We start from the raw sequence: 23,193 nt of genomic DNA, 5'->3' as shown, positions 1-23,193 counted from the left end.
AAAAAATATATATTATCAGCGTGCTCCAGAATTAAAGCTCAAAATATGCTGGAGACTTTCAAGGACATTCGTGGGGTGGGAAGCATGACAAAATATATCTAGCCAATTTCAGGAATAAGAAAAAAGTGTACAAGACTTATTTACCGATAACCTTGATCCCGCAGTTGATATAAGATGCTGATCACTCAAAAATCATTAAAATCCTGGTTGTGGTCTTAGTCTGTTGTTAATCATGTTGAATTGACCACAAATGCTGTCAGAGAAAATAGTCCAAAGACACAAGAGCCGCAGGGCTAGACATTGTGCACTAGTTACAGGGAGGCTAATGGGCGCTTATGTTTTGTTTTGGGAACGCTGAATATTACATTAGCCTGTTCTGACTAAGGAATGTGCTTATTTTCATTATTGTACGCCTGCAGAAATCTACCTAACCTATAGGCAAACACCATAGAATGAAAAATTACAGTTGAAAAGTTTAAAACAGGTAATTAGTTGACGTTCAGGTTTATTCTACTTCAGACACATTTATCAGCAGAAAACAAAAATTAGGTTTCCAATCTTGTGAATTGTAATGTAGCCTTAGAGCCCACCATAGCGGACTCTACCAGCTTGAAGACAATGGAGTGCTCCATGCTTTACGGGCCGGTAAAGGCCCGCAAAGCAGCATTTCAATGTTGTTTTCAAAGGCCTCTCGAAACCTGAGGGAATTTAAACCCCTCGATCTCCGAGAGGCCTTTGTTTTATTTGTTGGAACATTCTGCCCTCTAGTGGCAGAATGTTCTAATACACTTATAGCCCTTCGTAGCTGGGCTGTACTGGCTAATAAAGTCCTGCTCCCTTGTTAAAGTCCCTCGCCTTCGGCTCGGGCTTTTGACGCTGGAGCGGGCCTTTAATAGCCGGTATAGACCGCTAAGGCGGGCTCCAAGGCTATATTAAAGGTCCGCTCCAGCGTTAAAGGCCCAAGCCGAAGGCGAGGGCATGGGAGTGATCCTTTAATTAATGGCTAGTACAGCCTGCTATGGAGGGCTCTAAGGCTATTAGAACATTCCGCCACCTAGAAGGCAGAATGTTCTGATTTGTAAAACAAAGGCCTCACAGAGCCCGAGGGGGTTGAAATCCACATGGGCTCCGTGAGGCCTTTGTGAAACATTGGAATGTTGATGCTCCGGGCTTCTACCGGCCATTAGAAGCCCGGAGTACTCTATTGTTTTCAATGCAGTGCACAATATCCCAATGTGCACATTATTATTGATGACTTATTATGACATTAACTAGTATGCGAACAATAAATATAATTATTTTTGTAATTTAAACAATAAGTAACCTTCTTAATGAACTCCATGCCACTCGTAAAAAGCAAAGTGGTCCATGCTTGCATTCAGATCTATGAGCTGCAAGCAAACTGTATAATATGTCTGCCATTCAAGACCTTTTTATTTCAGAAAGCCATTTCAGAACTGTGGTTCAATCCTTGTTCTCTTGCATCTGGATGGTGGAAACGTTCTGCCCCCTCACCTCCTGGACTCCACACTGCCCCCTACCCCCAAGGTATCCTGAATGCCATAGCACCTCTTATCCAGGACCTGAAGAAATATAATCACATCCACATGGAGTTCCATTGACCCCCCCCCCTTGCCAGCCTGCACCATCTTCAAAATCAGGTATATCATTTAGAAATCCATTGGGACCAACACTCCTGCTTAAATTTAAGACAAGCTCCTTATTGCTGGTGGCTCTCAGCACACTCACAGCAAGACACCATTAGACTGGAGACAAAGAAATATAAGAAAGATAAAACAAGGCACCAGGCATTTCCATCTGGGATCAAAACAACATCCTAGTGTCCACCAGGACCCTTTCAACGCCTCTCCAATTTAGGAAAGAGTTGAAGGTGTCCCTCTTTGAATAACTCTACATCATAATGAACTAACAATACCCTGTTGCCTCCAAAATCCAGCTGCCGCTCCTATCACTTGTTGACTGTATGCTTGCATTTGACCCTGTACACCTCTCCTCTGCCTTTTGCCTAGGATCGCTCTGTACGAATAGAGCATGCACACATGTATGGGTTGCACATAAGTGTTTCTGCTCATTTTCCTGTGAAAATACTACTCTACAAAATGTGGGCGCTCACTGGATATGGAAACTAACCCAGTATTACCAGATGAGATTCCACTCCTGTTTCTACCATGCTCAGTGATGCCACTTTCGTTTAACATATCCCACTTGCAAAGCGAGGTGAAATCGGAAAATAATCCATAAATGGAAAAAACTTGCAGTAAATAGCCCATTAATTCTGGGGTGCTGAATGTTACTCCCCATTTCAGGCCCAAAACTCGTAATTGTCCAGTATTTTGATAATAGTAATGGTATTGAAAGGACCAGGTCCTCCAGTATTGCCACCATATTTTTACGAGCGACTCCTGTTATTCTCACATCCGGTAATACTACCTTCTTTTTCTTTTCCATACCCCACTTGCAAAAACAGATGGAATAAGAAAATAGTACTTTATAAAACAAATACAGTAAATAGCTAATTAAATCTGGGTCCTTAAAATCATTCCCCACTACAGACCCAAAATTCATAATTGCCCAGTATTGGGCTAATGTCAGCGAAAGTGCCAGACCTTGAAGTTGCTGTTGTATCTTTACAAGCATCTTCTAATGAGGCCCTTTTGCTGAGGAGAGAAATGACGCATTGAGCATCTTGCCGGTTAAACTCATACTGGGTATGGGCACAGCCTCGGTCTCCGGCCCTGTCCGACATCTTCACAGCGAATGAAAGCTTATATTGACTCTCTCCCCTTCGCTCTCCCGTCCTCCCCACCCGCTACTGAGCGCCTTGCTGCGCACTGCCCCTTACACACACAGGGGCATAATACCAACAACTAGCGATAATTATCGCTATGTTGGCTTAGCGGCAATATTTTTATCGCCGAGCTGCGGCGATTTTTATCGCTTAGGAACCTTGCTATTCTCAAGGTTTATCTCCTAAGCAATAAAAATCGGCTGAAATGCATGAATATCGCTGAAAAGTCAGCGATATTCATGCATTACCGAGCTAATGCTCTTAGCAATGTTATCCACCTACCATTGGATAACATGGTTAAGAACTGCTCAGGGGCAGGTGTTAGCTTTTGGAGATATTCGCGCTTAGCGCCTATATCTCCAAAAGTTGGTAATAGGAGATAGCGATGTTAGCGACTGTTTCCAGTCGCTAACATCTTGGCACGCCCACTTTGCATGTCATTAGTGATAAATTACTCTGACATGCATAGCGGGCCCAAGATGGTCGCTATCTCCAACTAGCTGTCGCTAACTGGTGTTAGCGACAGCTAGGTAATAGGGAAATAATTTTATCTCCACTTTCTTGGCTTTTAAAGCCAAAAAAGCAGAGATAAACCCCCTTGATAATATGCCCCACAGTTACCACGTCCTCATAGCAGGCGATTCATGTGTGTGTAAAACCCACAGATTTGGGGATTTCGTGCAGAAGACACCATCCCGAATCTCTAACGACCACCACCCAGTGACATATATGCTGTTACTCGTAAACGGGCACATTGTAAGTGTTAGACCTGACATCATTGGCTTGAGTCTCACCTCCATTTTTTCTGTTTGCCTCCACTGTTTTACGATGTTTTGCTGGTATATGCTTTGGGCGCTGTGCCACTGCTGATTAGTGCCACAGCGCAAGTGCTCCCGATGTTAAATTGATGTATCGATTGTATCCATGTTTGGCTTATTTGCTTTACTGTCAGTCCCTAGTCTAGTGCACCAGGAGTGCCGGGGCTTGTAAATACAAATGCTGCTCGTGGGCACGCAGCACGTGTTGTGCCACCCACAAGAGCGGCCTCGTAAAAGAATGTCTACGGGTCGGTCATTGCGAGACCCACGTGCAGTCTGGTACTGTCACGCGGGCTGCACGAGTATACCTACTGGCCAGTCCCTCAAACCTTCCCTTAACTTCATGTTAGTCACCCCTATGGTAGGCCCACGGGCAGGGTGCATTGTAAGTATAAGGTAGGACATGCCTGACCAAGTTGGCATGTCCTAATAGTGAACTACAGCCATCTTCGTTCTTCACTATTGCGAGGTAACCTGCTCTCCGTTGATTAGAATGGGCCGCCGGGATTATTAATGCTATGATCCTAGCTGGCTCGGGGAGCATGGTGCAATGTCGAGTTTGGTATCCCTGAACTCGGGGTTTAATTACGCATCCGTTGGTGTGGATGGTTTTTGGACTCTGGGTTTGAAAATAGCACTTTTAGAAAGTGTCTATTTTCTTGTCTAACCATTTCTGGTTTCTGCTGGTCTTGCATGTGTGTGACAGGAGCTGGGTGGCTCCAGAGGTCTGGATGAGTCAGTGTGGGATGAGTGGGACATTTGCGTTGAGAGTAGGGGGAGAGTAGTTGCTGATAGCCTGCCCTGCCTGATACAATGCTGGCTCCACCTCCTGCCAAGCGACTGATGGCTCTGTGCCTGCCATGGACGATCCTAGCCCCACCTCCTGCCAGGAGGCCGATAGCTCTGCTCCTGCCAGTGACAATGCTGGCTCCACCTCCTGCTGGGCGTCTGAGGACCCAGCCCTGCTCAGTGAATAAGCCAGGTGCTTCTGCCTGGCTCCACCCACAACAGACCCAGGATGTTGGGAAATCCCCCTGCATGGACAAAGGGATCAAAGCCAAAAAGGAGTATAAGAGAAGGACCCCTGAACTAAGAAATCAGATCACTTCTGACAAGGAACCCTGTAACCAAGGACAAGAGGCCTGCTGATCTAAGGACTTGCCTACCCCTTCTGCCAGTGTGCTGTTTGCTGGGGGGAATCCTGCAGTGCTTCTTTATTTTTGCCAAGGAAACCAGGAGAGAGGAACTGTGTGTGTACTCTCACGCTTGCTAAGAAAATCTCCAAGGACTGGAAGAGTGCCAGTCTCCTGCTGAAGTCACAGGGCTAAAGGACTTCATCTGCTTAAAGTGCTATTTGCTGGAACCTGTGAATCCAGCACCTCTGAAAGAACCAGCACTCTCGACGCCGACGGACGTCGCCGAATCCAGCTCGACATAGTGAGTAACGGCTCCAGTGTCCCGCTCCCTCGACGCCGGACGCCGGGCCCGGTCCCTTGGAGCTGGAGTTTGGCTCCAGCTCCAAGGGACCTCGTGTCTGCACCGCTGCTGATCGCATCGCCCTTGTGCCCTCTCGACGCCGTGAGCGCTGCTCACACTTGCAACAGAATCATCGACATCGACGACTGCTGAGGCCTGATCGACACCGAAGACGCGACGCCGGATTGCTCGGCGCCGCTGATCATCGTGTGCTTCATTTTCCAAGGTACTGTGTTGTTGGGGGTCCGTGTGACTCCAGGCTCGACGTAGCGCTCCTCGCGGTCGACGCCGAACCTTTGGATTAACTTTGCCTCGACGTCGTGTAGCTCCCGTGTGGGTTACCTTGTTGCCAAGAACTGTGTTTCCAGGAAGAAGATTTGCTTTAATATGAAAAGACTTTGTGCTGAAGAAGAAACTACCTTTGAACTATTATTTTCCCTTCCAAAAGTATTTCTTCAGATTGTGTATATTTTTGCCGTTATTTGGTCTTGTGCTAAGCCTTATATAAAAATCCTTATTTTTATAATACTACTGTGTCGTGTCCATTTGTAGTGTATTCACTTGGTTACTGTATGTGGTCATAAATGCTTAACACACAGCCTCTGAGATAAGCCTGTTCTGCTCTGCCAAGGTACCAAGGGGGTGAGCAGGGGTTATCAAAGGGTGATCCCCTTGCCCTGACTAGAAAAGGTGTGTCCCTATTTGTCAGAAGTGTGTACCTCTGCCAACTAGAGACAGCGGGCTCTAACATTGGACCCAGCGGTGAGGATTTGAACCTTGCATTTATGACCCATGTGCAGTGATTAGTGTACGCTACATAGTGAAAGCAGACCATAGCGCAGCCACAATCTAATTTGGAAGGATCCTATTTTTGGTTCTCCGCTTTTCTGAAACTTGATTTTTTGAACACTGCCAGTTTTGACCATGAGTGACACCGGAGTCACTACCCCTGTTGTTGTTGTGGAGGAATTCCACAGAGCGAAGATAAACGACTACGGCTCGAAGAAACTGAAATCCTTTTGCAAGCAGTTTAAAGTTCCTACCAAAGGCATCTCATTGAAGGAGGAATATCTCAAAGCTTTGGAGGCCTGGTTGGAATCCAGAGATCCCTCTGATGTGGTGGTGGTACCGCCAGGGGAAGGGGATGAGGAGGCGCCAGCGTATGGGCCTGAGTCCTCTCCCGGAAGCAGTGTTTCCTCCAAAGGTCTTTCCCCTGAAGAACGAGAAGAAAGGGCGAAGGAGCGTGCATACAACATGGAAATGGCAAGGCTAAAGATAAATGGGCAGTTGGAGTTAGAAAATGCAAGAGGTAGAAGAGAAGCTGATTTGGAGACCAAAAGGTTGGATTTCGAAAGAGAGAAGTTAGCTTTTGAGCGTGATACCAAGTTGAGGGAGTTGGACATCCAAGCTAAGAAGTTAGAATTGAATCCCTCTGGTGGCAGCATCCCATCTGTGCCTGCAGAAAGTAGGTTTTATTTTCCCAAAGATGTGATAAAAGATTATCATAGGAACGAAGATATTGGTCAGTGGTTTAAAGCATATGAGTTAGCATTGTTGGCCCACCAGGTCCCTGAGAAGAATTGGGGAGCGGGGTTGTGGGGTCGCTTTGTGAATGAGGTGAGAGATACCCTGTTAGACATGCCTGTTGAGGATAGGATGTCGTATGCTCATATGAAAGATGCTTTAATGTTGCGGTATGGCCTAACCCCCGAGAAGTACAGACAAGCTTTTAGAGAATGTAAGAAGTTGCCTGGTACGACGTGGGTTGAATATGTGTCTTATTTTTGCAGAGCCATGGATGGTTGGGTAAAGGGCAGCAAAGTGAAAAGTTATGAAGCTCTTTATGATTTGTTTGCTTGGGAGCATTTGTCTAATAACTGTTTTCCAGAGCTGCGCCAGCACCTTATTGATAGCAAGATATCTAACCCTAGAAAACTTGCTGAGGAGGCGGACCGCTGGGTCAGTACCAGGGTCCACAAGGGTCCAGTGGGAGACTCGGCCAAAGGTGGGCAGGGTCCCCAGCAGAAGAGTGGGGGGGACAAGGGTAAACAGAAGGAGTCTCAGAAAGGGCCCCAAAGTAATCACCAAGGGAACCAAGGGAAAGGTTCCCAGCCTCCCCCTGAGAAGAAGCCAGGGGCCCCAACGGGTAAACCTGTTCATAGGGGCCCCTAACCTGCTACGTTGGCGGGCAGGTGGGACACCGGTATTATGACCCCCAGTGTCCCATGAAGAATTCGAATGCACCGCCGCGTGCACCCCCCCCGTCAATTGGCGAGTGTAGCCCTGGGAGGGGAGGAGATGGTTGTCCCTGGTGGGAGGGGTCCCGCAGAAAAGTCCCTGGTCTCGCTAGGAGACATGCAAATGGTCCCTCCACCCCCTCTGCCTAGTAACATTAGTAAATATAGGCAGTGGGTGACCATTATTGGCCATAGAGTGGAAGCTCTCAGAGACACCGGAGCGAGTGTGACAGCTGTCAAGTGTCACTTAGTGTCCAGAGAGCAGGTGGTTCCCCACGCATTCTACCCTGTGATAGCTGCTGACAACTCCCAGAAAGAGTGTGAGGTAGCTCAGGTTTCCTTTGAATGGGGGGGAGTTTCAGGTACTCTTCAGGTTGCTGTAAGGCCCGCCATGCCTGTCGATTGTCTCCTGGGCAATGATTTAGAAGACTCCCCTTGGGCTAAGGTGGAGAGGGAGACGCACTTGAAAATGTTGGGTGTGCCAGAGTGCGTGTATGCAACCACTCGATCGATGACAGCGAGTAAGGGTGTTGTTGGGGTCCCGGAGCCTGAAAGTACGGCCCAGGACCCAGCTGTGAAGAGAAGAGGCAGGAGGCGCGGGAAACCGGCCCCGTAGTTCCCGTGGTCCAGGAGGAGGTAGACCCTGAGGGGGATGCCCTGGAGCCCACCGGGGAACAAATTGCCAAACTGGGAGACCTGCCCGAGCTGACCCATTGGCAGCAGGATGGTGGTCCCTCCAGGGAGGAATTATGTGCCGAACAGAAGGTGTGCCCTTCTCTTGTGGTCATGAGGCAGCAGGCCTCAGCCCAATCCTCAGGTGATCAGTCAGGGTCACATTTTGTGTACTGGGAGAACGACCTCCTGTATAGCGAGCCTAAGGCTGCTGAGCCTGGGTCAGCCCGTGTGCTGGTGGTACCCCAGCGCTTTAGAGCCTTCCTACTGGGTTTGGCTCATGACGTTCCGTTAGCTGGACATCTGGGGCAGGACAAGACCTATGACAGGCTTGTCACCCATTTTTATTGGCCTCAGATGCGAAGGGATGTAGACATCCACTGCAAGACTTGTCACACTTGCCAGGCAAGTGGGAAGAGCGGAAGGAAGCAGAAGGCTCCCCTCCAACCTTTTCCAGTGGTCAGCACCCCCTTTGACCGGGTGGGTATTGACATTGTTGGGCCCCTGGACCCCAAGACAGCCCTGGGCAACAGGTTTATCCTGGTCTTGGTGGACCATGCCACACGGTACCCGGAAGCCATCCCACTCCGTGACAGCCCCCGTGGTGGGACGGGCGCTGATGGGTGTTTTCTCCCGAATGGGGTTCCCCAGAGAGGTGGTGTCAGACCGGGGCACCAACTTCATTTCTAACTATATGAAGTCTCTGTGGAAGGAGTGTGGGGTAACCTACAAGTTCACCACTCCTTACCACCCTCAGGAAACAGGCTGGTTGAGAGATTCAACCGGACCCTTAAAGGCATGATTATGGGTCTTGAAGAACCAATGAGGCGGAAATGGGACGTCCTCTTGCCATGCCTGTTGTTTGCTTACCGTGAGGTGCTGCAGAAGTCTCTAGGGTTCAGCCTCTTTGAGCTTTTGTACGGTCACCCGGTAAGAGGGCCTTTGAGTCTGGTCAAAGAAGGCTGGGAGCAATCTCCCAGGAAACCTCCCCAGGATGTGTACAGTTACATGCTGGCCTTTAGGAACCAGACTCGGCGCTTCAGAGAACTTGCTCAGGCAAATCTGGAGGCCAGCCAGGAGGAGATGAAGCGTTGGTACGACCGGAATGCCACTCTGGTAGAGCTTCAGCCTGGTCAAGAAGTGTGGGTCATGTCCCCTGTGGAACCTTGTGCGCTCAAGGACTGGTGGACTGGACCGTTTAAGGTTGTGGAGAAGAAGAGTGATGTCACCTACTTGGTGGACTTGAAATCTCCCAGGAACCCCTTGCGGGTCCTGCATGTCAACCGTTTGAAGCCCCACTTAGAAAGGTCCGAAGTGGGCATGCTCCTAGCTACAGATGCTGGAATGGTGGAGGAGAGTGAGCCTCTTCCTGACCTCCTGTGTGCTAAAGAGCAAGACGGGTCAGTGGATGGTGTGGTCCTCTCTGACACACTGACCCTTGAGCAGAAACAGGATTGTCGCCACCTGTTGGGACAATTCCCGGATCTGTTTTCCTTGATTCCGGGTGTCACTCATTGGTGTGTCCATGACGTTGACACCGGAGACAGCCCTCCTGTGAAGCACAAGGCTTACAGGGTGACTGACAAGGTTCGAGCATATATTAAGGAGGAGGTCTCCAAAATGTTTGCGTTAGGGGTGGTTGAGTCCTCTAGCAGTCCTTGGGCCAGCCCAGTGATCTTGGTCCCGAAGGCTGCAGCGCCTGGTGCTTCACCGGAACTTCGGTTCTGTGTGGATTACCGAGGACTCAATTCAGTCACGAAGACTGACGCGCACCCCATCCCCAGAGCTGATGAGCTCATCGATCGGTTGGGGGCTGCCCGGTACCTTAGTACGTTTGATTTAACGTCTGGGTACTGGCAGATCGCCTTAACCGATGGGGCAAAGGAGAGGTCAGCATTCTCCACACCAGATGGGCTATACCAGTTCCGGGTGATGCCCTTTGGGATGAAGAATGCCCCTGCCACCTTCCAGAGGTTGGTCAACCAGGTCTTGGCCGGACTGGAGGATTTCAGTGCTGCCTACCTGGACGACATCGCAGTGTTCAGCGCCAGCTGGGAGGAACAATTGCGCCACCTCCAGGAAGTGTTGTTGGCCCTGCCCAGAGCAGGCCTCACAATCAAATCCAGTAAGTGCCAGATTGAGCAGGGTTCTGTGGTGTACTTGGGGCACCAAGTAGGGAGCGGCAAGGTTGCCCCCCTGCAACCCAAGATTGATACCATCCTGGCTTGGGCGCCGCCCAAAACCCAAACTCAGGTGAGAGCCTTCTTAGGACTCACGGGTTATTACAGGAGGTTCGTCAAGGATTACGGTAACATTGTACACCCCTTGACTTTGCTGACTTCCAGGAAGCAGCCACGAAACGTGAGCTGGACTGATGCCTGTCAAACGATACCCTGAAAACTGCAATGTGCACAGCACCTATACTCCAGGCACCCGACTTTTCAAAAGAATTTATTGTCCAGACGGACGCTTCAGAGCATGGCGTGGGGGCTGTTCTAGCTCAGGTGAATGAAGAGGGCCGAGACTTGCCTGTAGCCTTCATCAGTCGGAGGTTACTTCCCAGGGAAACGAGGTGGAGTGCAATAGAGAGAGAAGCATTAGCTGTGGTCTGGGCGCTGAAGAAGCTGAGACCCTACCTGTTTGGGACTCACTTCCGGGTTCAGACAGACCACAGGCCCCTCAGATGGTTGATGCAGATGAGGGGTGAGAATCCGAAACTGTTGAGGTGGTCCATTTCTCTACAGGGAGAAGTGTGGCTCAGGGGTTAGAGGCGGCAGACCTGGAGCGTGAGTTCGGCCCGGGACCAGGGTTCAATTCCCCGCCTCGGCGGGTCTTGGGCTCAAAAATTCCACGGACTCGTTAATTCTCGCTCCGGTGCCTCCTTGACTCACAGGTTCACACTCTGCGACTCTGGGCAATAGTTTGCTTAATCTCCACAACGGCCCCTCGCTGTGGGATGCCTGGCTTTCACCTTGTGGATACCCTGCCAGGGTTATCTCACAGGGGAATACCAGGACGGGTTCCCTAAGCAAGCGCTGAGATGCCCCAGGGTAAGTCGTGCGCTATATAAGTTTCATTCATTTCATTTCACTTCACGGTGGAACACCACCCTGGTACAGATCACGCCAATGCTGATGGTCTGTCCAGATTTTTCCGCCTTAGTGATGCGGACTCCCTCGGTCAAGGGTAGTTCTCCCCACATTTCAGCTGGAGGGGACACGTGTTAGACCTGACATCATTGGCTTGAGTCTCTCCTCCATTTTTTCTGTTTGCCTCCACTGTTTTACGATGTTTTGCTGGTATATGCTTTGGGCGCTGTGCCACTGCTGATCAGTGCCACAGCGCAAGTGCTCCCGATGTTAAATTGATGTATCGATTGTATCCATGTTTGGCTTATTTGCTTGACTGTCAGTCCCTAGTCTAGTGCACCAGGAGTGCCGGGGCTTGTAAATACAAATGCCGCTCGTGGGCTCGCAGCACGTGTTGTGCCACCCACAAGAGCGGCCTCGTAAAAGAATGTCTACGGGTCGGTCATTGCGAGACCCACGTGCAGTCTGGTACTGTCACGCGGGCTGCGCGAGTATACCTACTTGCCAGTCCCTCAAACCTTCCCTTAACTTCATGTTAGTCACCCCTATGGTAGGCCCACGGGCAGGGTGCATTGTAAGTATAAGGTAGGACACGCCTGACCAAGTTGGCATGTCCTAATAGTGAACTACAGCCGTCTTCGTTCTTCACTATTGCGAGGTAACCTGCTCTCCGTTGGTTAGAATGGGCCGCCGGGATTATTAATGCTATGATCCTAGCTGGCTCGGGGAGCATGGTGCAATGTCGAGTTTGGTATCCCTGAACTCGGGGTTTAATTACGCTTCCGTTGGTGTGGATGGTTTTTGGACTCTGGGTTTGAAAATAGCACTTTTAGAAAGTGTCTATTTTCTTGTCTAACCATTTCTGGTTTCTGCTGGTCTTGCGTGTGTGTGACAGGAGCTGGGTGGCTCCAGACGTCTGGATGAGTCAGTGTGAAATGAGTGGGACATTTGCGTTGAGAGTAGGGGGAGAGTAGTTGCTGATAGCCTGCCCTGCCTGATACAATGCTGGCTCCACCTCCTGCCAAGCGACTGATGGCTCTGTGCCTGCCATGGACGATCCTAGCCCCACCTCCTGCCAGTAGGCCGATAGCTCTGCTCCTGCCAGTGACAATGCTGGCTCCACCTCCTGCTGGGCGTCTGAGGACCCAGCCCTGCTCAGTGAATAAGCCAGGTGCTTCTGCCTGGCTCCACCCACAACAGACCCAGGATGTTGGGAAATCCCCCTGCATGGACAAAGGGATCAAAGCCAAAAAGGGGTATAAGAGAAGGACCCCTGAACTAAGAAATCAGATCACTTCTGACAAGGAACCCTGTAACCAAGGACAAGAGGCCTGCTGATCTAAGGACTTGCCTACCCCTTCTGCCAGTGTGCTGTTTGCTGGGGGGAATCCTGCAGTGCTTCTTTATTTTTGCCAAGGAAACCAGGAGAGAGGAACTGTGTGTGTACTCTCACGCTTGCTAAGAAAATCTCAAAGGACTGGAAGAGTGCCAGTCTCCTGCTGAAGTCACAGGGCTAAAGGACTTCCTCTGCTTAAAGTGCTATTTGCTGGAACCTGTGAATCCAGCACCTCTGAAAGAACCAGCACTCTCGACGCCGACGGACGTCGCCGAATCCAGCTCGACATAGTGAGTAACGGCTCCAGTGTCCCGCTCCCTCGACGCCGGCCGCCGGGCCCGATCGACGCCAGCAGCAACGCCAGTGAGTAGTGAGTTCGGCTCCAGCTCCAAGGGACCTCGTGTCTGCACCGCTGCTGATCGCATCGCCCTCGTGCCCTCTCGACGCCGTGAGCGCTGCTCACACTTGCAACAGAATCATCAACATCGATGACTGCTGAGGCCTGATCGACACCGAAGACGCGACGCCGGATTGCTCGACGCCGCTGATCATTGTGTGCTTCATTTTCCAAGGTACTGTGTTGTTGGGGGTCCATGTGACTCCAGGCTCGACGTAGCGCTCCTCGCGGTCGACGCCGAACCTTTGGATTAACTTTGCCTCAACGTCGTGTAGCTCCCGTGTGGGTTACCTTGTTGCCAAGAACTGTGTTTCCAGGAAGAGGATTTGCTTTAATACGAAAAGACTTTGTGCTGAAGAAGAAACTACCTTTGAACTATTATTTTCCCTTCCAAAAGTATTTCTTCAGATTGTGTATATTTTTGTCGTTATTTGGTCTTGTGCTAAGCCTTATATAAAAATCCTTATTTTTATAATACTACTGTGTCGTGTCCATTTGTAGTGTATTCACTTGGTTACTGTATGTGGTCATAAATGCTTAACACACAGCCTCTGAGATAAGCCTGTTCTGCTCTGCCAAGCTACCAAGGGGGTGAGCAGGGGTTATCAAAGGGTGATCCCCTTGCCCTGACTAGAAAAGGTGTGTCCCTATTTGTCAGAAGTGTGTACCTCTGCCAACTGGAGACAGCCGGTTCTAACAGTAAGGGAACAGTAAGAGACGTAACAGTGCATGGACATCAGATTCCCCTTTACCAAGTGACACATATAAGTCCAACTTAAAATCTGCTCTTTTATAGGAAAAAAATATATTTAATATTTTGAAATTGGAGTACAAAAAAGACTTGGCATGCGCTTGTGCATGTTATTTCATCTTATATTGTGTTAGATGATACGCTACGGGATTTTGTGCTATACTATAGTGTTGCTAATTTACATTCCCTGCTATGCAGTCACCTGGGGGAGCATGCACATTTGCGCTGTATGGAATGCGATCCAGACCTAGAAGCATCTCTGTTTATTTTTTCGCAGGTGGGGATGTTTAAAATTCACCCTGAAATTCCAGAGTCGCTGTCGGGAGAAGCCAGGGCCTTTATTTTGCTCTGTTTTGAGCCAGACACTGTGAAGCGAGCTACTGTTGCTGACCTGCTGAGGGAGCCCTTCTTGAAGCAAGTGATCAAGGGCAAAAAGAATAAAATTGCCTTCAAGCCTTCAGGTAAGGAAGGAGCACCAAGAAGGTGACCAAACGTGGAATTGACGAAGCCAAGCGTATCCAGGGTAGGGTCGGGTCAGCCAAATCCTTGCCAGATTTTCAAAATAACTGCTGGCTATGTGAATGTCTACATTTACTACTCATGGGCACCAGGTTAGTGCCCTTTTATTTCTGGTGCTTTGCAGCAGTTTTAAGATCTTCCTGGGGGTTTTTTGTTGTTCAAATGGGTGTAATATCTGATATGTTTACCTCGTCTTGATAGCTTGATTTTGCTTGCAAAAAAGTGTTACTCATAGTCGTTGATATCTCACTCATTTTTACAATGAAATTATGAAAATGTCATCCATAGCAATCTGAAACCTTGGCACCTATGTACACACATTTATCAAATGTGGAATTCTTAAAGTTCTTGATACACGTTGGACTCTCTGGGCCATATTTACAATGAAAGTGACTCAGTGCGAGCCGCAAGCCATTTGGCTGCGCCGCACTGAGTAACTTTCAAAGCACAGGGATGCAACATATTTACAATAGGTCACATTCCTGTGCTTCCTATTGCGCTAACGCACAATCGGCTGCCATGCACCAGTGCAGGCACTCTTGCCCCCTGGTGCAAGGATGACTTCTTCGTGTGGAGATTGTTTGTGTGCAGGAAGGGACTCCTTCCTGCACAAAAACAATCGAGGTGATTTCCTCTTTCCATGCATGCTGTAGAATGCAGCACACATTGAAAGAGAAAAAACAAGGATAAATGTAAAAATGTATCCTTGCTATGCCTCGCTACGCCAGGATACTCTCAAGTAGTTGTGCGCGATATAAAACTTCTATAACATAACATTACTCCTGGGGTGGCGTAGCATTCAGACGCATATCTAGGTTTACGATTTCTCACAGCAACACCCATGTCATGCCCCTTACACGCAAAGTGTTGCATGAGAAGGGGCGATATTTACAATAACATGTAAAGACACGCAAGGTGGCTTTACGTGTCCTTGTAAATATCGGGAAGCAGGTTGCACCCCTGGCGCATCACACAATGTGACGTACCGGGTGGTGCAAAAGACTTGTAAATAAGCCCCTCTAGGTTTAAAGAAAATAAACTTCCCTGCAATTTAGAGCTAATGACTATGCCTTCAAATAATAATCCACATGCCACATTTACATCAAAATCAAAAACCTCACAAGGATATTTGGCTTTCGTGAGAAATAGCATTTTGCCATTGTTCTGCCCCTTGTTTCTTATTCAAAAAAGCGACTTTTCAGGCCCCTTGGTGGCAACCTATAGCTCCCACCTTAGCTTGCATTATGAAAGTTCTGGCTATGTGCAAAATCCACATGAGGTAGAGGCAGACTCTCTCACCCTTCATTCCTTTTTCAGTTATGTAATTCTCTAATAATTAAAAGCCCGAAGTTAATAAGGACAAGCCTACTAATCTGTATTTAAACCAGTTTGGGTTTATTATAAGTATCATATTGAATTTTCAGTGCAATAATCATTTCTGTTTCTGGAGCAAGTCCAAGGTCAAGCTTTTTCCTCCATTCCTGTTTGGAGTCTGGTGTGCCAAGAAGAGGCTTATAATGAAATGTCTAAATTACTGTAAAATGCAGTTAGAAGTGGAAAACATTTAGGAGAACATGATGACAAAGTCATGCATTTCTTGTTTGCTTTATTACTGGGATCAAGTGATGTTAATGTGTGAGTGCTAATAGAAAGTATTGTGCCCTAATGATGGGTTTCTATTAAGAAGATATTATATAATAAAAAGTTTCCCTGCCACTAAATGCAATTTTTATATATGTGTTGTAAAGGTGCTAGCTTTATTATTACTCCTTGCTTTTCCTATTGCACTTTGTAGTGTACCAAAAATAAAAGGTGTCACTATTATGCAATTTAATGCTGCCTCTTTTATCCCCCTCAGATGTTGAACCTGCCTTCCCAGGATTTGACTCGTAACTTCTCACTCACTGAATGCCAGCTCCTGGTGTTTATTTCACTGAGGCATACTCACAGAGCCCTATTCTAAAAACACATGAAAATCAGCTTGTGCAGCTTTACTTACATGCATGGGCAGTGGCAGCCCGTTCAGGTAAGTGCGGTGAGGGGGGGCTTGGAAGTGGGGAGGTGGAAGTGACAAACGACGGAATAGGGAAAATAAATAAATAAGTAAAACCACTTACCTTGTGCACGCCGCATCGGTGATGCAGCGAGCGCATGGTAAGTGGTTTTAGTTATTTTATTTTCCCTATTCCATCATTTGTCACTTACAACCTGCCTGTCCACCCCGCTCCACAGCACTTATCTGCATGGGCGCGACTGTGCTTGGGTGAAGATTTACAAATGTTTGCGAATTCACAAAGGTTTCTGGAAGCAGTTTTGAAAAATGTATTGTGAACTCCTTTTGGTGTGGTGGATGTTTGGTCCCATGGACTTCATCAGGCCTAGAAGTATTACATCGATTCCAAACAATTACAGTTGCAATGCAGTAATTGCAAAGCAATACCAGATTACAAGAGTATAAGTAATAGAGCTCTTATTAATAAATCACTGAAGGTCCTCATTGTTTTCATAGTGACGAACCTCTATGTCTGTAAGTCTGGTGTAAGTTTATTGAACATGGGGTGGATTGAACATTGTGTAAACATTAAAAATAGCATGTTCCATTTACGATTTACAGCGTAATATGTATAACATCATATTCTTTGCTGACCTTGATTTAGTGCTAACGCTGCTCTAGCACTGCGCGCATAACGCTCCTCATTGCTTGTAAAATTTTTAAAGATCACTTGCTTCGTTTTATGTAATTTGCGCCGAGCGCTTCGCGCTTTTAACCATCATTTATTTACCGCTTAGGGGGAAATAAGGGAGTCTTACCCACACTATAAACGCCACATACCCACATTTGTGGGATAGAAGGGACTCGGGGCACTGCAGCATCATCGCGCCGGTTTCGAGCGCCATTTTGGAGTGGGGAGAAGTCCTTCCACTCTCAGCGCCATCTTAGGTGAGGGAGAGACACTCGCCCTGCCAGGACCCACGCATTGGAGGAGGAGGTAATATTAGTAGGACCTCCTACCTCGCTCAGTCTGACCTTGATTTAGTGCTAACGCTGCTCTAGCGCTGCGCGCATAACGCTCCTCATTGCTTGTAAAATTTTTAAAGATCACTTGCTTCGTTTTATGTAATTTGCGCCGAGCGCTTCGCGCTTTTAACCATCATTTATTTACCGCTTAGGGGGAAATAAGGGAGTCTTACCCGCACTATAAACGCCACATACCCACATTTGTGGGATAGAAGGGACTCGGGGGGCACTGCAGCATCATCGCGCCGGTTTCGAGCACCATTTTGGAGTGGGGAGAAGTCCTTCCACTCTCAGCGCCATCTTAGGTGAGGGAGAGACACTCGCCCTGCCAGGACCCACGCATTGGAGGAGGAGGTAATATTAGTAGGACCTCCTACCTCGCTCAGTCTGACCTTGATTTAGTGCTAACGCTGCTCTAGCGCTGCGCGCATAACGCTCCTCATTGCTTGTAAAATTTTTAAAGATCACTTGCTTCGTTTTATGTAATTTGCGCCGAGCGCTTCGCGCTTTTAACCATCATTTATTTACCGCTTAGGGGGAAATAAGGGAGTCTTACCCGCACTATAAACGCCACATACCCACATTTGTGGGATAGAAGGGACTCGGGGGCACTGCAGCATCATCGCGCCGGTTTCGAGCGCCATTTTGGAGTGGGGAGAAGTCCTTCCACTCTCAGCGCCATCTTGGGTGAGGGAGAGACACTCGCCCTGCCAGGACCCACGCATTGGAGGAGGAGGTAATATTAGTAGGACCTCCTACCTCGCTCAGTCTGACCTTGATTTAGTGCTAACGCTGCTCCAGCGCTGCGCGCATAACGCTCCTCATTGCTTGTAAAATTTTTAAAGATCACTTGCTTCGTTTTATGTAATTTGCGCCGAGCGCTTCGCGCTTTTAACCATCATTTATTTACCGCTTAGGGGGAAATAAGGGAGTCTTACCCGCACTATAAACGCCACATACCCACATTTGTGGGATAGAAGGGACTCGGGGGCACTGCAGCATCATCGCGCCGGTTTTGAGCGCCATTTTGGAGTGGGGAGAAGTCCTTCCACTCTCAGCGCCATCTTAGGTGAGGGAGAGACACTCGCCCTGCCAGGACCCACGTGACTCCAGCCGGCCATTTAAGATGGCCGCTAGACAAGTGCGCAGCGACGGTGCGCAGCGGGGGCGCCGTAGGGGCGCCGGAGGTGCGCCAGAGGTAAGCCCGTTTGCGCCCGTTCGCGCAACGGACGCGCTTAGGGCCGCTACCTCTGGCCCATCCGGTTCAATTCGTATAGCTTATACTCGGGCTGAGCTACTTAGACTCAGACCTGGTCAGGACCCGGTCAGGCCTCCAACCTCTAGGCCAATCTCCTGTGGTTTGCTTAATGTCAGATCCCTCTGCAAGCACCACACGGAAATAGCCTTCCTCATTGAGTCTGAACAGCTCGATGTCCTCTTTCTCACAGAAACGTGGACTCTGGAGGACTGTGAGGTCGAGCTGGGCCTAGCCTGCCCCTCAGGATTCAAAATCAGCCACTCACCGCGCCCACTTAATCGAGGAGGGGGAATCGGATACATTTATAGAGACTCGCTTACCCTCTCCCAGCTAAAGATTCGAGAGGTACCGGGATTTGAACTGATGGGTTTTACAGTCAAACAGCAGGAGTCGATCTGCTGTTTGGGTGTCCTTTGTTACCGTCCCCCGGGACCAGCACCATCCATTCCTCTTCTCATTGACCTGATTTATGAACTTGCTAGCTCCCACTCCAAGCTATTGGTTCTTGGAGATTTTAATCTGTGGGCAGGCAGCTCGCTGGACAATGCATTTTTCTCTCTCAGCCAAGCTTGTATAGATATCAACTTAGTACAGCTGGTGAACGCCTCCACGCATCGGAAAGGCCATACTTTGGACCTGGTGTTTGCGGACCCTCAATGGGTATCATTAGTGGACATCAAGTGCCAATACTGGACGGACCACTCTCTGATTAGGTTTTCCCTTTGTTTGGAGGACCCTACTTCGCGTAAGGCTGGACTACCTCTAGCTAAGCTAGAGAGACCTTGGTCCCGTACCCTTAACATCGCTCCATTGCCGAACATTTTAGGTGAGGACTTTAAGCTTGGCAATACAGTCGAAGAAAGTTATACCCTCTTCTGCCAGTCCATATCTTGCTCGCTGGACAAGTTGGCGCCCCTTCGGAAGTCACGAGGGAGGGTGAACCGAGCCAGTCCTTGGTACACGAGCGAACTACGCCAGCTCAAACTTGACTGTAAACGCGCAGAAAGGGTCTGGAGGAAACAGTACCTAGACTCTGAGAAAATCGCTTTTAGGTCTGCTATGCATAAATATAAAGCTCAAATCAAGATAGCGAAAGCGACCTTTCTTGAACTCACTCTAAATCAGGCCCCAAACAAGGCACAGGCCCTCTTTCAAATCGTTAAGGACCTTGCTCACCCCACGTGTGTGGCTAGTGCAGTCCCCTCATCGCAAGCTCTTTGTGATTCTCTTGCGGACACCTTTGAGGAAAAAATCCGTAAAATCCTAGCAGGTCTGCAGGACCCACGGAATTCCACCACTGAGGAGGGAGCTCCGGAGGAGACAGCCAGTCGACCCCTGCAGAGGGTTACTTACCTCTGTCAGGATGCTCCGGCCACGCCCTCTAGTCGACCCCGACCAGATGAGCAGCCCCCCAGTTCGGGAGCTCCGGCGGCGGAAGCCAGTCGACCCCAGCTGAGTAGCTCTCCTTCCCTTCTTTTAGATCAGGCCCTCAGCTTGGGAGCTCCGGCGACTGTGGCCAGTCGACCCCAGCTGAGTAGCTCTTCCCTTTCAGCCCGGGATTCGGCTCTCTGCCTGGGAGCTCCGGAGATTGTAGCCAGTCAACCTCAGCAGAGTAGTCCTCTTCCTTCTTCTGTGGAGCCAGCTCTCAGCTTGGGAGCTCCGGCGAGTGAGGCCAGTCGACCCCAGCTGAGTAGCTCCCCCTCTCCCATTTTGGTTCAGGCTCTCTGCCTGGGAGCTCCGGCGAGTGCAGCCAGTCGACCCCAGCAGAGTAGTCCTTTTTCTTCTTCTCTGGAGCCGGCTCTCAGCTTGGGAGCTCCGGCGAGCGAGGCCAGTCGACCCCAGCTGAGTAGTTTCCCCCTTCCCTCCCTGAAGGAGTTCGGCGACTTAGCCCTGACGATTTCATCTAGTTCGCCTTTGGATCCTCTTCCTCCAAAACTATGGAAGGTGTTTCAAGAGGACCTCTTCCAGCCCCTGCATGCCATCTGCTGCCAGTCATTTGAGACAGCTATTGTACCAAGCGGCTGGAAGAAGGCAGTGGTATCTCCGCTTTTAAAACAACCTACGCTCGACCCTGCTTGCCTTTCTAATTACCGGCCAATCTCCCTGCTTCCTTTTCCGGTAAAATCATGGAAAAGTTGGTTACCCGCGCTCTGTCCGGCTTCTTAGAAGGGAACACCTGGTTGGATGAGACGCAATTCGGCTTTCGCCCAGCGCATGGGACGGAATCCGCGCTGGTGACCGTGCTAGACAATCTGCGGGCGCGAGTCGACAGTGGTCGGGCAGCATTCTTGGTGCTGCTCGACATGTCGGCCGCGTTCGACACGGTCAGCCATCCCACCTTGATCTCTAGGCTGGAAGAATGCGGGGTCAAAGATAAGGCCAGGAATTGGTTAATCTCCTACTTGGACTGCCGTCAACAACGGGTTTCGTTACCCCCCTTCAGTTCAGAGGAGCGGAGAGTGGGACAAGGAGTACCCCAGGGCTCAGCCATCAGCCCTATACTCTTTAATATCTACCTCTGCCCTCTAGTCCAGCTCATTAAATCCTTTGGTATCTCCGCATTTAATTATGCGGATGATACCCAGCTGGTCTTCTCCCTGGAGGGACAGGATGCAGTCACACTGGAGACTTTTCACCGGTGCATGCAGGCGACAGCGGAATGGCTCCGTCTGAACTCGTTACAGTTCAACGGAACAAAGACAGAGGTCTTGCACTGTTCCACCGATCGAGTTCCTCGAGATCTCCCAGTTGACTTCTGGCCTCCGTCCTTCTCAGAGACGGTGTCTGCTGCACAATCAGCGCGCAACCTAGGCGTTACTTTTGGGCCTAACCTGCAGCTGGATCTACATGTAAACAAGACCACCTCTACATGTATGATGCTGATTCGTATGCTGCGCAAGGTCCTACCTCTCCTCCCTGAGCAAGCCAGACCAGAAGTAGTGCGCTGTACCATCCTAAGTCGACTTGACTATTGTAACGCACTACTTCTGGAGGCCCCGGTAACACTTCTGGGCAAGCTGCAAAGGGTGCAAAATATTGCTGCCAAACTCGCCCTCTCTCGCCCCTACCATAGCTCTTCTACGGCAGCGCTGCGCAAACTTCATTGACTGCCAGTCCATCTGCGGGTGCGCTACAAAGCAGCGTGTATTGTGTTCAGGGCTATTCATGGCCTGGGCCCCATCCCTTTGCGGCGAATGTTTGCCTGGTATCGTCCATCCAGAGCTCTACGCTCCTCGTCGTCCAGGCTACTGGTAGTCCCGCGATTCCAGAGAGTGAGGATGGGTGGCCGCTCGTTCAGAGTAGCGGCAGCCAGACTCTGGAACTCTCTGCCTATATCCTTGAGAAGCCTTGAAGATCTTTTAGCTTTTAGAAAGGCTCTGAAAACTCACCTTTTTCCCAGGATAGGCTGAGCTACTGTTTTCGCTGGATTATGGGTCAAAGCGCCAGGATGCCCTTGGTGGTGACAGGTCGCGCTATACAAGTATGCCACAATACTATGCCACAATACAATCTTTCACCATGCAAGGATTTAACGTATTAGCAGTTCCCTGAGTATATTACATTATTTTTATCAATTAGTATTACATGATAGACGTAACTACAAAAATATTATTTGACCATCCAATTTTAACCTCCAAATGTTTCAGTTGGCCTCACTATCAAATGTATTAAATCAGGGGATTTGAAGCGTTTAATCAATTTGTTATGATATACTTCCATATCATTTAATAACTTTACAATTTGGAATAGTAAGGAATCCGCGCCTAATCGATCTGATACCCAGGGATTGTTGCTCTGTGACGATGTTGTAAATAGTAGAATCTGAGGTGGGTAAACCTAAATGAATCCTTATGTTTTTTGGGCTTGACTGTCATTTGGTTATTGATTATTTATTGGTGTCCTGCAGCTTCACTAAATACCTCCACTCAAATGCAGCGGTAGATAAGGATTTTAGTGATCATAATCCCTTAAAAGCTGTCTTTGAGCTCCCTGTTACATATATACGTACCCTTCTTATAGATAATTTCAACCTCACGATCAAAGTTAATGGCCTTATATTAGTACGGAGACTATCAAATCCTCCCTGTGAGGAGACAGAACATGAAGATATTGTTCATTGTTCTCATGGCGGTGGGATAACAGAATCATTGAAAACCCCAGATGTTATCAATCAACGGGCCCCAAGATTTGAATACCTGGTGAAAAGATTTCTTCCTAAACCTATTATGACAATAGATATTCATCCACCTAAGTACTTTGATGCAGCAGCTTGTTCTTTAGCCACTAGGAGCATCCGCGGAGAGCTATCTACTGAGCGCATAGACAATGCTGCGGTTACCCTAAGTAAAGTTCATTTTAAAAGTACATGAAAAAGAAGGACAGCTGAACTCAAGCATACAACTTGGGATTCTCTCTTTGAGGCATGTAATTGCAAAGACCCTACATTTTTTGGCAGATGGTCCACTTCGTAAAAGCTGACAGCGGGACCCTATCTAGTCTGTGGACTTATATCCCTGCGGACCAATGGTTAACGCATTTTCAGAGCATCTATTTTTTTAACTGAGTAGATAGGCTTGCAGGTATGGAGCAGTTACATCATCACAATAGTTTATTTTGGTTACAAAACATAAACGTACAGAAAATAATTTAATTTGTATAAAACGTTAAATAACGTATAGTAGCACACCATAAATACACAAAACCAACATAAGACACCATCATCCAATCTGTATTATTAACCAATTTTTCCGACTCCATGTAAAAGTCACATGGGTAAGACTAAGCAATCTTAGTCCGTGTATACATAGAGAA

General features: G+C 48.7%; 1 protein-coding gene across 4 annotated transcripts in view; it reads left to right on the top strand.

Annotated features, from left to right (window-relative positions):
* Positions 1–23,193, top strand: part of MAP3K15 (mitogen-activated protein kinase kinase kinase 15) — a 1,281,486-nt gene that overhangs the window by 982,224 nt on the left and 276,069 nt on the right. For all 4 annotated transcript variants that reach the window (XM_086934586.1, XM_086934588.1, XM_086934587.1 and 1 more), the window contains exon 20: positions 13,863–14,046. In XM_086934586.1, the coding sequence (XP_086790712.1) occupies positions 13,863–14,046 (184 nt within the window). The remainder of the gene's footprint in view (positions 1–13,862; positions 14,047–23,193) is intronic.

The sequence above is a fragment of the Lissotriton vulgaris genome, chromosome 8 (genome assembly GCF_964263255.1).
Source record: "Lissotriton vulgaris chromosome 8, aLisVul1.2, whole genome shotgun sequence".
Lineage (NCBI taxonomy): Eukaryota > Metazoa > Chordata > Amphibia > Caudata > Salamandridae > Lissotriton > Lissotriton vulgaris.
The sequence above is the reverse complement of the archived record's forward strand: the minus strand, read 5'-3'. Positions and strand labels throughout refer to the sequence as shown.